The 16937-nt window shown below is 38.7% G+C and overlaps 1 protein-coding gene across 4 annotated transcripts in view; it reads right to left on the bottom strand.

Annotated features, from left to right (window-relative positions):
• Positions 1-5365, bottom strand: part of LOC139441672 (E3 ubiquitin-protein ligase HECTD1-like) — a 74567-nt gene extending 69202 nt beyond the window's left edge. For all 4 annotated transcript variants that reach the window (XM_071222474.1, XM_071222476.1, XM_071222475.1 and 1 more), the window contains exon 1: positions 4813-5365. In XM_071222474.1, the coding sequence (XP_071078575.1) occupies positions 4813-4952 (140 nt within the window). In that variant the 5' untranslated portion in view covers positions 4953-5365. The remainder of the gene's footprint in view (positions 1-4812) is intronic.
• Positions 5366-16937: the final 11572 nt, after the last annotated feature.

The following is a 16937-nucleotide window of genomic DNA, read 5'->3' as shown; positions in this document are numbered from 1 at the left end:
TATTGGAGCGACCATGAACATGATGTAACTGGAACTGATCTGGGACCACTCACCTCCGGGGTGTCTGAGCCGGTGACTCCACTCTATTTAGTGTCTAGCAGGTATTCAGCTCATTCTGTATTTGTTGTTTTATTGTTTATTTGTGAATAAAATGTTCCAGAACTGTGATGACAATAATTTCCTTCATCCCCCTACCTCCCCCCAAGAGCACCCTCTCAAGATTTATTCATCACCAGCAATAGATTTGTTAACAGGTAATATGAAAACCCTTGACATTCATAGCCAAGAATACCACAGCCTTTGGATGTTAATTTCACCTATCTGACATACACAGGTACCATCACCATGGTTACTGCAAAGTACCACAATAAAGAAACATTCAAAGTGTTCATAATGTTCCCTGCATGGTCTGTTATTAGCAAGACAATTTATTGGTTCAGGGTTTTACTCGTCTCATAAGTGTCCAATGTGCACAAATAAACAAGCTTCACAAAAATATGGAATGGATGCAAACAGAAACAATATCGCCTCCAACGGTACGCACAATAATTCTTGACAAGAAAAACAAAGGTTGTATAATTCAAATAATTATCAAATCTTACACAGCATTAGAAACTGGCACTTGTCCTATAGTCCTTGCCAAACTGCCCGATAGTTAAGGTATCATAAGGACTAGTAGTAGAAGTCTGCCCCTTCCAAAGGTTTTGCTATAGGCTATTATCATGATTATTATGAGGACTACTGGACTAAAACTGTTGGTTTCAGTCGCTGCTTACAGTACAGTTCAATACACCATTTCATTACTTTCTGGACCCTTATATACAAAATAGTGAGTCTGTACAAACTCCACTGAGTAGCCGAATTTTATGGTTGAATATGTACATGGTACCTGAAGCGTGTTTATGGTAAAACCTGTAGTAACCTTGGTACCTGAAGCATGTTTATGATAGAACCTGTAGTAACCATGGTACCTGAAGCATGTTTATGATAGAACCTGTAGTAACCATGGTACCTGAAGCATGGTTATGGTAGAACCTGTAGTAACCATGGTACCTGAAGCATGTTTATGGTAGAACCTGTAGTAACCTTGGTACCTGAAGCATGGTTATGGTAGAACCTGTAGTAACCATGGTACCTGAATCATGTTTATGGTAGAATCCGTAACCATGGTACCTGAACCATGTTTATGGTAGAACCCGTAACCATGGTACCTGAAGCATGTTTATAGTAGAACCCGTAACCATGGTACCTGAAGCATGTTTATGTTAGAACCTGTAGTAACCATGGTACCTGAAGCGTTTTTATGGTAGAACCCGTAACCTTGGTACCTGAAGCATGTTTATGGTAGAACCTGTAGTAACCATGGTACCTGAAGCGTGTTTATGGTAGAACCTGTAACCTTGGTACCTGAAGCATGTTTATGGTACAACCCGTAACCTTGGTACCTGAAGCATGTTTATGGTAGAAAACGTAACCATGGTACCTGAAGCATGTTTATGGTGGAACCCGTAACCATGGTACCTGAAGCGTGTTTATGGTAGAACCTGTAGTAACCGTGGTACGTGAAGCGTGTTCATGGTAGAACCCGTAACCATGGTACCTGGAGCGTGTTTATGATAGAACCTGTGGTAACCATGGTACGTGAAGCGTGTTTATGGTACAACCCGTAACCATGGTATCTGAAACATGTTTATGGTAGAACCCCTAACCTTGTTACCTGAACCATGTTTATGGTGGAACCTGTAGTAACTATGGTACGTGAAGCGTGTTTATGGTAGAACCGTAACCATGGTACCTGAAGCATGTTTATGGTAGAAAACGTAACCATGGTATTTGCTACGGACTGGCCAGGTCTACCTACGAGTACCACTATGAGCAGGATAGGCTGGGGTCAGGTGTTGCTCTACAGCCTCATGTTTACCTGAGATGGCAAACAAAGTGACCATCAGATACTTCCTGATCATTTGTTCAACACCTGTCCAAATACATGCAGGCTGTAGGCATGCTACAGGGTATACAACATGCTGCACTGACTGGAGGAAGAAATAGGTCCTTGCATCTCAGAGTCTACCTAACCATTACAAAGATCACTTCTAGGTTCCTTGACAGTCCTCGTTTACTAAACGATACCAGGGTACACAACATCATGATACAGACTGAATTCCTCACATTGCACTAGGAATTGTTTGAGGTATAAGTGCCATGACAACAGACTGATGCATCGTGTCTCTCATGAACATGATTCCCTGGCAATACACAGTTGATGTGTTATCATCAGATATTCGTATGAATAGTTTCACAGATATAATGAATTAAAAACATTTTGACAACCAACAACACAAGCACATACTTCACAGAAAGACTTTGCCCAAACCATGTATTGTAAGTATCCATGCAGAGTACATTCACAACAGTCTAGAATGAAAGCCACAAAAGTCTGTCTGTGTCAACTGTTTGATCACCTTTTTTGTTTCTTTGTATTTTCAGAGGATGCTGGCTGGCTAGCTACTGGAATGTCTGTTGGCTCTTTGATACATGCTAGATGCAGCAATTTGCTCGTAGTGAACACATAGTGTAAAAAGATACTTGGGGAGTTGGGCATGCTGAGGGCAACAACTTGGAGTCTCAGGCTTAGGACAGCAGAGGTGCAGGCTGGGGGGTGTAAACTCTCCACCACTTTCACCGAGCACCAGCCATCGAATGCACCTACGGAATGGTTGACTTGCAAACCTGTGACATGTACAAACAGCACAGCAATCTGCACCTTGGTACAGGAAAGGAAGACACCAATCTCTCTCCAAGCAAACAAAGTTTTAACATCACAATATTCATGACAACTGTTCAGTAAATGAAGTGCTACAATCTCGATAAGGACATAAATAGGTCCTCCCTTGTGCACATGGTTCAGACTTATCACTGGACATTTGACTGATTCTACCCGGCGGGTAACCTGTAATATATATATCTACATGATATAACATTGATTAAACACTAGAGGTGCTCGGTGTTACCGGTATATGAAATCATAATGAACATGTATTAACATTATGTTTGGAAAATGCTTGTATGTTGAGTTTTTCAAAATCTTGCATATCTTCATCTTGTTGGAAAAGTTTACGTAAGTGACAACTAAGACAAGTCAATTAAAATTTTGAACTTAGCAACTGTTTGCTCTGATCACAAAAGCAACCTGTTTCCTGTACATAATGTGTCTATTACCTCATCCATTGTTACCATAGCTACATCCAACAAAATACTAAGATGTAAAAAATATGCAAGGAAAGTTTTTTTAATTCAGGTTCATAACCAATAACACATGAAAGACTGCATGCATATAGTGTGCTATGTATTGCAATACATTAAACATTATTGCAATAAATTAAGATACAAAATTCAGGCCAATACCATCACTATTTAGCATTAAACACACTTGATCTTGAGTGAATATGTGAGTGTGTTCTTATGCAATTAACCAGCAATATCATGGCAGGGGATACAAGAAATGGGTGTACCCATGTAAGGTAACACAAATCTGGGCCTTTGGCAATTTATCGAAGCCTAACCTCACAGTTTCTTGAGATTAGTTGGAAGTGGTAGAATTATATGACATAATCATATTACATAATTAATAATATGATTCCAAACTCTAACAAATCTATAACATACAATTGAGGAAACAACTCTAAGGGAGTAAGTGTCTGTCAGACAGAACAATGTTTTATCTAATCATATCTGCATGCACAATACGACACAAATCCTGATACAGAAGCCACAATATAAGTATCTAATAAATCTTGACACTGCATATACATTTTGTGCAGAAAATCCAATCATAAGACTGAGAATAGACATGATAGAGTCCGTAGACTCGCATAAAGGTAAAGAAGGACAACTGACTAATACACACTGACATGACACTAAGTCAAGTCAACTATTTTGTATGAGAAAAAATAAGAAACAAACAAGTTTATGTACTGCATTATGACGGCAGCAAGGAAAAGCTGATCGATCTTGTTATCGAGCCGGTTTCTTATCCGACAGGCGACTAAGAAACTTTGAGGACTTAAAAAATCATTTGTTCTTACTTATCATGCTTATTGACATTGATTCGAGATCTACAAGGACAATTGATATGGGGTTAAATGTGAATGAATGCCAAATTAAGTGTATCGGGTATCATATCGTGCAAAGTTCGCCGACAGTGCACCGATGTACTGGTGAATCACAATATCACTAATGCATATAGTGAAGGCCCAGAGTTTTCACACAAGACACAAGGGATATATGTAAAACATTTTTCAACATCAAGAATGAATTCAAGGATTCCCTTGGCCATCTCGATGATGATCAACATTCAAGGACTGTGGGATCCCTAGACTAAAAATGACAGAAATCCTCAAGTAACCTCCCTAATTTCTTATCTTATTTGTTGTAAGTAAACATAAAACTACTTATTGAGATAAATATCCAACATATTAATTAATTGTCACACCAAAGTTGCCATCTTTACAGACTGCTAGGAACCAACATTGTTGACATCATACAGCAGGTACAGGGAGATGTATGGATTATTACATACAAATACTTTGCATCCTAAGTTATGGAAATCAAAACAATGATTCAAATAAAAGAAGTATTATTTCTTTTATCATAATGTTATGAGCCATATGTGTAATATTCGCAGGATTGGGAGTATGACGCAAAACTAATTTTAGAGTACACGTATGTTTTCACCTGATGTGAACTATACCAGCTGATCTCTCTCTGAAAGGAACCACATCTGCGTGCCAAACAAAAGGAAATACTTCTTACCTTTCAAAACATCTATCCACATTATCCGACATCAGAAGCAGCATACAAAGTTGTTCGAGTGCGATCAGCTGCATATCTCTCTCGTCTCCTTGGCCCATCTGTAGCCATTCTAACAAGGTTTCTGGATCTACATCCGCCATTTTGTTTCCTCTGCTCGAGAAAAACCCACCAAAACAAAAGTAATGAGGCGAGGTTTGAGGCTGTTTTGGACGGTTATATCCCAAAGAATAAACACAATGTACACAGAAGCCTATGAGAATAGGCTACTGTCAAACCAGTTCGTCAGATACGTCCATAATATGCGTAGTACGATCTTTCCCCAGACGATACTTTTGTCTTTCCGTACTATCGATGACTCGTCTAACACCGTTCGATCACACTTCCTGCATTGATGTTCGAGTCTGGTGACTCCTACGGCGAACCGTAGGTTGTGGCCACCACCCAGTACACTTATCCCGAAAGAGGATAACAACTGCTTTCATATAATCATTGTAAATGCAGAAACTGCCAAATTATAATGCGTATAGGGGAAATCCTCGAACACTGTGCTGAGAAATGCAGCCTCGATCGGAATAATTTTGAAAGGTGAAGGTCAATTTCATTTGAAGGTGAAGGTTTGTCTATGCGGACAACGCCATTATTATGTATCTGGTAAACAAAACAAACTAACAAACACGTGATACGCTTACGCAAGACTAATGACAATGCAAAACATATGACATGTAGTCTTATCCCAATGTATTAATGTTATCATGTAAACACAGAGACCATACGTTTTATGTACAACAGCTATTCCCTGTCATAACAGTTGAATGTGGGCCCAAAGGATATGCACAGAGACGCAGAAGATAAATATGGATTTTAACTTGTGTATTATATTACACGCCACGTTGCATTTCAAGAGTACATAAATGGGAATACATATATCCTGTGTCATTATGGACTTCGAATCAAATACCTATTAAAGATTTGTGAGTTGCTAATTTGTGTAAAACCTACACTACTCATTGGATCTATCTCAACGGGTATGTACAAAGACGTAGAAAGGAAAAAATGTGTTTTAATGTCACGCGATTTATAGTTGAATAAATACAACAAGACACTATGTTACAAACATTCACAATTCCATGAAATAGTTCCTACAAAGCTCTGAATGTGAATATATGTTTAAATATATGTTTGTGGAGTTTAAATAAAGTACGCACACTGGCAGGGAACGGGTACCCTGGCCAATTCACTGTGTAGTGTCTGCTGTATTTATAGGGCTATAGATGGGCCAATTCATTGTGTAGTGTCTGCTGTATTTATAGTACTAGATGGGCCAATTCACTGTGTAGTGTCTGCTGTATTTATAGTACTAGATGGGCCAATTCATTGTGTAGTGTCTGCTGTATTTATAGAACTATAGATGGGCCAATTCACTGTGTAGTGTCTGCTGTATTTATAGAACTATAGATGGGCCAATTCATTGTGTAGTGTCTGCTGTATTTATAGAACTATAGATGGGCCAATTCACTGTGTAGTGTCTGCTGTATTTATAGAACTATAGATGGGCCAATTCACTGTGTAGTGTCTGCTGTATTTATAGAACTATAGATGGGCCAATTCACTGTGTAGTGTCTGCTATATTTATAGTACTATAGATGGGCCAATTCACTGTGTAGTGTCTGCTGTATTTATAGTACTAGATGGGCCAATTCACTGTGTAGTGTCTGCTGTATTTATAGTACTAGATGGGCCAATTCACTATGTAGTGTCTGCTGTATTTATAGAACTATAGATGGGCCAATTCACTGTGTAGTGTCTGCTATATTTATAGTACTATAGATGGGCCAATTCACTGTGTAGTGTCTGCTGTATTTATAGTACTAGATGGGCCAATTCACTGTGTAGTGTCTGCTGTATTTATAGAACTATAGATGGGCCAATTCACTGTGTAGTGTCTGCTGTATTTATAGAACTATAGATGGGCCAATTCACTGTGTAGTATCTGCTGTATTTATAGTACTATAGATGGGCCAATTCACTGTGTAGTGTCTGCTGTATTTATAGAGCTATAGATGGGCCAATTCACTGTGTAGTGTCTGCTTTATTTATAGTACTAGATGGGCCAATTCACTGTGTAGTATCTGCTGTATTTATAGAACTATAGATGGGCCAATTCACTGTGTAGTGTCTGCTGTATTTATAGTACTAGATGGGCCAATTCACTGTGTAGTGTCTGCTGTATTTATAGAGCTATAGATGGGCCAATTCACTGTGTAGTGTCTGCTGTATTTATAGAGCTATAGATGGGCCAATTCACTGTGTAGTGTCTGCTATATTTATAGTACTATAGATGGGCCAATTCACTGTGTAGTATCTGCTGTATTTATAGTACTATAGATGGGCCAATTCACTGTGTAGTGTCTGCTTTATTTATAGTACTAGATGGGCCAATTCACTGTGTAGTGTCTGCTGTATTTATAGAACTATAGATGGGCCAATTCACTGTGTAGTGTCTGCTGTATTTATAGTACTAGATGGGCCAATTCACTGTGTAGTGTCTGCTGTATTTATAGTACTAGATGGGCCAATTCACTGTGTAGTGTCTGCTGTATTTATAGTACTATAGATGGGCCAATTCACTGTGTAGTGTCTGCTGTATTTATAGAACTATAGATGGGCCAATTCACTGTGTAGTGTCTGCTGTATTTATAGTACTAGATGGGCCAATTCACTGTGTAGTGTCTGCTGTATTTATAGTACTAGATGGGCCAATTCACTGTGTAGTGTCTGCTGTATTTATAGTACTAGATGGGCCAATTCACTGTGTAGTGTCTGCTGTATTTATAGTACTATAGATGGGCCAATTCACTGTGTAGTGTCTGCTGTATGTATAGAACTATAGATGGGCCAATTCACTGTGTAGTGTCTGCTGTATTTATAGAACTATAGATGGGCCAATTCACTGTGTAGTGTCTGCTGTATTTATAGTACTAGATGGGCCAATTCACTGTGTAGTGTCTGCTGTATTTATAGTACTAGATGGGCCAATTCACTGTGTAGTGTCTGCTGTATTTATAGTACTAGATGGGCCAATTCACTGTGTAGTGTCTGCTGTATTTATAGTACTATAGATGGGCCAATTCACTGTGTAGTGTCTGCTGTATTTATAGTACTAGATGGGCCAATTCACTGTGTAGTGTCTGCTGTATTTATAGAACTATAGATGGGCCAATTCACTGTGTAGTGTCTGCTGTATTTATAGAACTATAGATGGGCCAATTCACTGTGTAGTGTCTGCTGTATTTATAGTACTATAGATGGGCCAATTCACTGTGTAGTGTCTGCTGTATTTATAGAACTATAGATGGGCCAATTCACTGTGTAGTGTCTGCTGTATTTATAGTACTAGATGGGCCAATTCACTGTGTAGTGTCTGCTGTATTTATAGTACTAGATGGGCCAATTCACTGTGTAGTGTCTGCTGTATTTATAGTACTATAGATGGGCCAATTCACTGTGTAGTGTCTGCTGTATTTATAGAACTATAGATGGGCCAATTCACTGTGTAGTGTCTGCTGTATTTATAGTACTAGATGGGCCAATTCACTGTGTAGTGTCTGCTGTATTTATAGTACTAGATGGGCCAATTCACTGTGTAGTGTCTGCTGTATTTATAGTACTAGATGGGCCAATTCACTGTGTAGTGTCTGCTGTATTTATAGTACTATAGATGGGCCAATTCACTGTGTAGTGTCTGCTGTATGTATAGAACTATAGATGGGCCAATTCACTGTGTAGTGTCTGCTGTATTTATAGAACTATAGATGGGCCAATTCACTGTGTAGTGTCTGCTGTATTTATAGTACTAGATGGGCCAATTCACTGTGTAGTGTCTGCTGTATTTATAGTACTAGATGGGCCAATTCACTGTGTAGTGTCTGCTGTATTTATAGTACTAGATGGGCCAATTCACTGTGTAGTGTCTGCTGTATTTATAGTACTATAGATGGGCCAATTCACTGTGTAGTGTCTGCTGTATTTATAGTACTAGATGGGCCAATTCACTGTGTAGTGTCTGCTGTATTTATAGAACTATAGATGGGCCAATTCACTGTGTAGTGTCTGCTGTATTTATAGAACTATAGATGGGCCAATTCACTGTGTAGTGTCTGCTGTATTTATAGTACTATAGATGGGCCAATTCACTGTGTAGTGTCTGCTGTATTTATAGTACTAGATGGGCCAATTCACTGTGTAGTGTCTGCTGTATTTATAGTACTAGATGGGCCAATTCACTGTGTAGTGTCTGCTGTATTTATAGTACTAGATGGGCCAATTCACTGTGTAGTGTCTGCTGTATTTATAGTACTAGATGGGTCAATTCACTGTGTAGTGTCTGCTGTATTTATAGAACTAGATGGGCGAAAACACATACTTTTTGTCGTCATTGAATTTTTTTTTATTGTCAGTCGAACTTTAGTAAACCTGGAATAGTGAATGCAGTAGGCCTCCGTAAACCAACTGACGATGATATCCACGCACGTTCATAACTTACGTGTTGTAACCTTTCCGTCTGTTGCCTTATAAGGTAGAACTAGTATTGTATATTTTATGAATGCTTCAATTTGTAAACGCTCCCCATCGATGTTACTTACCAACACATACCTATTTATGGAAGATTTATTATCACGAACCTTGCCATAGTCCCCGTGCTGTAGATTCGTGGCGGTATGGACTCTATATACACAGACGACTTTATGTGGAATGTGTTGGTCACAATTGCCGCGGAGTATTAACGGAGCACATCCGAGAATAAAACCAACTCTCTATGTTGTACAATAACTCTCTGTGTTGTACAATAACTCTCCGTGTTGTACAATAACTCTCCGTGTTGTACAACAACTCTCCGTGTTGTACAATAATTCTCTGTGTTGTACAATAATTCTCTGTGTTGTACAATAACTCTGTGTTGTACAATAACTCTCTGTGTTGTACAATAACTCTCCGTGTTGTACAATAACTCTCTGAATAAGCGCAGAACCTGTAACTATTCATTTCGGAAGATTATTTGACACGGCGTAAAGTCCGGGCAGATGTTTTTTGTTTGTCCAGAGTGAGTAAGTATGGTTTTAAGCCGCTTTTAGCAATATTCCAGCAATATCAAGACGGGGGAACACCAGAAATGGGCTTCACACATTGTACCAACGTTGGGAATCGAACCCGGGTCTTCGACGTGACGAGCGAACGCTTAACCACCAGGTTACCCACCGCCCCGTTTGTCCAGAGACACATCTGGATATGGACTCTCAGTTCCATCCAAGGTTGGATCAGGCGACAGTGCAAGGCAGACGTTTAGTAGATGTTCCTGATGTGTGTCGTTGCAGGACACTCTGCGTGACGTGTGTGTGTGATGTCGCCGTGTTCCACGTGACGTGTGTGTGTGTGTGTGATGTCGCCGTGTTCCACGTGACGTGCGTGTGTGATGTCGCCGTGTTCCACGTGACGTGTGTGTGTGATGTCGCCGTGTTCCACGTGACGTGTGTGTGTGATGTCATCCACTCACAACATGACGGTATTTGATATAATGCTTTTTACCGTCATCATATTTGGCAATATTGAAAATACATTCAACCTGTCAGACGCTGTTAATCGTGTACTCAGTAAACCACGTGATTGTGGGGTTAATTCGCCAGACTTACAGGGAGAGAACCGAGTGGATCCGACTGCAGTGTTTTAGGGGCGACTGGTTCCGAAGAGTCTTAATACATAGTTGGCTCCTGTAGATGTTTATATCTTGTGAAAACACATTCTGAGTGGTTTCTCAGATGGGATCTCGTCGAACAACACAAGACGAACAGCTTGGCATCGACATGTTTCGTTCGCCTGTGTCTCGGGGTCTTATGTATCAAACATGATGATGATGTTTAGTAGGTAAAGCGAGAGATGAACGGGTAACCAAATCTGCCCCTAGAAACATCCCATGTATCCCTTTCGCATGTATCTCGGATTGTGAGAAAACGACTTACAAACTGATCCATATCTGTGTTCATAGGTTTGCATCAGCTGGTGCAATACGAGCGTGATGTTTGTTTACATTTTGTAGATCACGTGATGGGATATTCTGGAAACGACCCAACGCTTGGTACGCAGAGAAACGATGTGAATGTCAGTAGATATGAAACATACTACAGCGGTATACATACACACTACAGCTGTATACATGCACACGACAGCTGTATACATGCACACGACAGCTGTATACATGCACACTACAGCTGTATACATACACACTACAGATGTATACATACACACTACAGCTTATACATGCACACTACAGCGGTATACATACACACTACAGTGGTATACGTACACACTACAGCTGTATACATACACACTACAGCTGTATTCATGCACACTACAGCGGTATACATACACACTACAGCTGTATACATGCACACTACAGCGGTATACATACACACTACAGCGGTATACATACACACTACAGCGGTATACGTTCACACTACAGCTGTATATATGCACAGTACAGCTGTATCCATACACACTACAGCTGTATACATGCACACTACAGCGGTATACATACACACTACAGCGGTATACATACACACTACAGCTGTATACATACACACTACAGCTGTTTACATACACACTACAGCGGTATACGTACACACTACATCGGTATACATACACACTACAGCTGTATACATACACACTACAGCTGCATACATGCACACTACAGCTGTATACATACACACTACAGCTGTATACATGCACACTTCAGCTGCATACATGCACACTACAGTGGTATACGTATACACTACAGCGGTATACGTACACACTACAGCTGTATACATACACACTACAGCTGTATACATACACACTACAGCTGTTTACATACACACTACAGCGGTATACGTACACACTACATCTGTATACATGCACACTACATCGGTATACATACACACTACAGCTGTATACATACACACTACAGCTGTATACATACACACTACAGCGGTATACATACACACTACAACTGTGTACATACACACTACAGCTGTATACATACACACTACAGCTGTATACATACACACTACAGCGGTATACATACACACTACAGCTGTATACATACACACTACAGTGGTATACATACACACTACAGCGGTATACATACACACTACAGCTGTATACATACACACTACAGCTGTATACATACACACTACAGCGGTATACATACACACTACAGCGGTATATATACACACTACAGAGGTATACATACACACTACAGCTGTATACATACACACTACAGCGGTATACATACACACTACAGCTGTATTTATACACACTACAGCTGTATACATACACGCTACAGCGGTATACATACACACTACAGCGGTATACATACACACTACAGCGGTATATATACACACTACAGCGGTATACATACACACTACAGCGGTATACATACACACTACAGTGGTATACATACACACTACAGCGGTATACATACACACTACAGCTGTATACATACACACTACAGTGGTATACATACACACTACAGTGGTATACATACACACTACAGCTGTATACATACACACTACAGCTGTATACATACACACTACAGCGGTATAATACACACTACAACTGTGTACATACACACTACAGCTGTATACATACACACTACAGCGGTATACATACACACTACAGCGGTATACATACACACTACAGTGGTATACATACACACTACAGCTGTATACAAAGACACTACAGCTGTTTACATACACACTACAGTGGTATACATACACACTACAGCTGTATACATACACACTACAGCTGTATACAAACACACTACAGCTGTATACATACACACTACAGTGGTATACATACACACTACAGCTGTTGTACCTCTGGCAGCTGTACACGTAGCCGGTCTATACCTAAGTTAACGTGCTAGGTTGAGTAGCGTTGATGTAAACATATTAAAATGTCCTGATTTAGATCCACTCGTCAAGTACTGGGATGATGAAAGTGCAGATTTAAAAAAGTTAATAAGAACTGACCTCAAGATGTATTGCCGGTGTGGGAGTATAAAAGAAAAAACCGATGTTCTCACATTGTAAATCCGTATCGCAACTACCACTAACTTGCAATTGTTTTATTTACGACAATATAATAATATGATATAAGAAAATAAACAACAACGCAAATGTGATTATTGTAGTCTCTAATTTATCCTGAAAATTTTAACCCATTTTCCTCATTGTAACAAAATAGAATATGATGCTTTTAACTTAGAAACAGTCATGTTTTTATTCGAATTAAACCTACCATATATAGCTACATATACATGGTATCACGTGATCTCAGGGGCCTTACCACAAACAGCATATACGGATACCACATGAAGCATATAAACAACTTATATCATATATAGCGTATAAACAACTGACATATAGCATATAAACAACTGACATAAAGCATATAAACAACTAATATCAAATATGACATATAGACAACTATAACATCATAAATAGCAACTAATACCATATTTAGTCTATAATCAAATAATTTATGGATAGAAAAGACACATTTGTAAGTGGCGATCTAACGTTAAACAATTATCTTGTATTAATAATCGTGAATAACAGTAAAACAGAATCTAATGATTTACAAAACCAAAACCAAAAAAACATTCACAGGGTTTGGTACATCTTCCTGTCAGTTAACTCTCTTGCCTCGGGAAGATGGGTTTGGTTCGAACCAAGAACGTGAGACACGACGTTTGCCAGTCCCTTTCACAGTGAGAAGCAGCCCTGACAGCAGACGGGACGTGTTATCGGGGGTTCCACTCACCTGCATGCCTGCTCTACTTTCCTCATAATGTCCATAACTGATGTGTGTAATTTGGAACTAGATCTACAGATTATAAACTAAAAGTACAAGGGGCCGTTAGGCGCATAGCTGTACGAAGTAAATATATTATTATTAGCTGACTTTGCCAACGAGAGAAGAGGGGTTTTTTTCCCGTTAACCCTCTGGATGCCGAGGGGTTTTTTCTGATGCACATTGTCCTAAGATCGGAAAAGTGAAGGTTGTGCGAGAACTACGCTCACGCGGCACTGGATCTACCTCTGGCTATAAAATTACGCAGAGGTGGAGAATATTAAATTTCCTATTTGATAGTGTAAATTTAACTGCAAATATTAAACCGGTTTTAAAAAAGGACACTACTTAGTGTTGTCCGAGAATTTATTCTGCGTTGAAAAACAGTAAAATTCCCCGCTTTTTATCGTACACCGATAACAGTACTGTGCGACGACTATTTTCATTTAGAAGCTTTACGGAAACTGTGAGCCAACAAAATACTGCCTAATATCTGAACGACATAACTATATATCAAATGGAGTTATATGCGTATGTATAACGACATAATTCAATGCCAAAAATACCTGTTTGGCATCAATTTACGTACATTTGTTTGTTCATTATTATGTTATTATTTCTCTTCATCTCGTCTCAGAATTACACACTAAAAGATGCGAAGAAAGCTCTATTGGTATAGAATTATCAGGATAATCGTATACGGTCGAACCAACGGCATGGCATGGGTTTTATTTTTATACATTTTACAATTCCTGGAGAAATACAGTAAACAGTTTAATATCCTGTGATCACAATACTGAAAAAAAGAATGAACCCATTGATTATATAATGCAAACCGAGAGGAATAATTCGAAAATTGTTTGTGACTAACGCGCACCTGGCGAATCGTTAGATATCACTGTTCTGTGTATCAAACGACCTAGACAATTGTTTCAGAAATGTGTGCACATATTTTACGAAAAATATTATCCATTTTGTTAAAGTAATATATTCAGTTTTAGTTCTAAAATAAATTAAACGGCTATTCATGGACATTGGTTATATGAACTTATAATATTGACTATTACACATCCCAAGAAATACGTACATGCTGCAGTTACATTTACACTTCATCTTGTAATACTTGTGTAAAGGAAAGAAATATCGTATTTGACTCTAAAAACCTATCCATTGTTATGTAAACAATGTTCAAACAAACAGGAGATTATCAAAGGTTCGTTCATACATGTTGTGGCCTATATTTAGGTTTGATATTATTTTGAACACTGACAAATATCCAAAATGAAATTACTTGTGTGAAAAAATGTATTACAGATATGCAAAATCTACATCATAACTGAAACTGTAAACAGCATAGTACAATGATCGTGTGCATTCTCATTCAAGGACCTTCACCTCAAAGAAATTACCAAATATGTACAACAATGTTGACGTATGACATCACTACCTGTGACCGACTTTTACAAAATGGCGTGTTCACTGTCAACAGTAGGCGGAATTTTACGAGGGGACTTTCTTTGATTCAGGGATCGTATATACATAAATGTGACATGTAAGTAATCAGAAACATTCTGACAATCTGTTTACTGTTATTCGTTGTTATAATGTTCATTGAAACCAACGGAAATAGTAAGAAATTCCGATAAATACCGTTGTCGTTGTGTGTGATTTTGCGTCAGTAATGGCGTCACACTGGACGCGAACTTTGACAATTTCTGTTGAAAATATCATATCATTGCAATGTATCTATTTTAAATTCCTTAATTCTTCCTACGATTCTCTTCCCATTCATGTTCTGAAAATGTTGAGCCAATATCTTGAACGAATAGACAAATGGATAGCTCAAAATGGGAGAAAAATGCTACACTGTGTAAAATCTGTATTTTACTTTGTTTACATTTCAAACAAAGGCAGTTTTTCGAGCACAGCGTTCGTTTTCACACCTAACATATTTTGCTTGATTTCAACCAGCCACTTTGTATTGGTGACAAAGACCATTGGTCATTTGATTCTAACATGTATGAGGAATTCTAGGATGTGCGTATCGCTGCTAAGTTTGAAATATACGTGACGTTACAGCCTTACATGCGCCTCATAACCGGCGTACCTGAAACGTGATTTTGTAAACACTATCAAATATGCCGGAAAGTTCACTTCGGCGTTCGTATTTGCGTATTTTCCAAAACATTCTAAACGATTCTAGAGTTATCGGAGACGTTTTGGAATGATCATATTTTTTAAATTCAGTTCTCCGAGTAAATATCCGAAATTTAGATTCCAAAACATGCTGTAAATAACGCCGTGAGTGGTGATTTAGTAATGTGTAAAAAATGGCGACATTTACGATGTACCTAATTTGCAGAGGTCATTTTTATTATTTTTGCTTGGCCTAAAATGCCAGTGGATGATATCACAGAACAGGGAATTTTATTCGACTTCAAAGTGAGGGTTGTAGAGCAGGGACATATATGTCCATGTGTCATCCAGGGGGTTAGCTTGTCATCAAAAGCATCTTGGTGTAACGCAAAAGATGTAACTTTACCTTTTGTTATTATTATACTTTATTTATTGTAGATGTAATTTATATATGTGTACATAACCATGAATAGCGGCCATGGCGCGTTCTCAAATTTCGGAAATATCCCCGGAGATGGCGGTTTTTTTTCAAAGCTAATATTAGAGCGACAAAGCGTTATGCCTCATGATGTCATATATGTCCTGATGTCACAGAAGAATGACGTCACAACGCTAAATGACAGTCTCTTGGTAACAGCATGATTGAAATAAACTTCCTGCTTTGCAGATGCTGAGTAATATGTGAGTATGATTGTGTAGACATTGTAGAGTAGTTGCCCCTCACGAATATATCTGCTAAGATCTGCGTGTTAGGCCGGTTATTCATAACATACGTCTGTTTACCCACTGAATACCACAGGGACATATATATGTCCCTCCTCTCCAACCCTCACTTTGAAGTAGCATTCAACATAAATCACGCACACAAATACGCTTCACAGTTTCAATTCTGTGTCATTTTAGGCAAAGAAAAACTACTGAAAAAGACCTCAGACAATTAGGTACATCGTCAATCTCGCCATTTCTGACACATGTATTATTCACGGCGTTATTTACAATATGTTTTTAAATCTAATTTTAAGATATTTACTCGGGGAAATGAATTTAAAAAATAACCTATGAGTGATCATGGGTATGTCTTTTATAGAATTACCAATGATCAT

The sequence above is a fragment of the Haliotis cracherodii genome, unplaced genomic scaffold (genome assembly GCF_022045235.1).
Source record: "Haliotis cracherodii isolate W230 unplaced genomic scaffold, xgHalCrac1.p SCAF_42, whole genome shotgun sequence".
NCBI lineage: Eukaryota > Metazoa > Mollusca > Gastropoda > Lepetellida > Haliotidae > Haliotis > Haliotis cracherodii.
The sequence above is the reverse complement of the archived record's forward strand: the minus strand, read 5'-3'. Positions and strand labels throughout refer to the sequence as shown.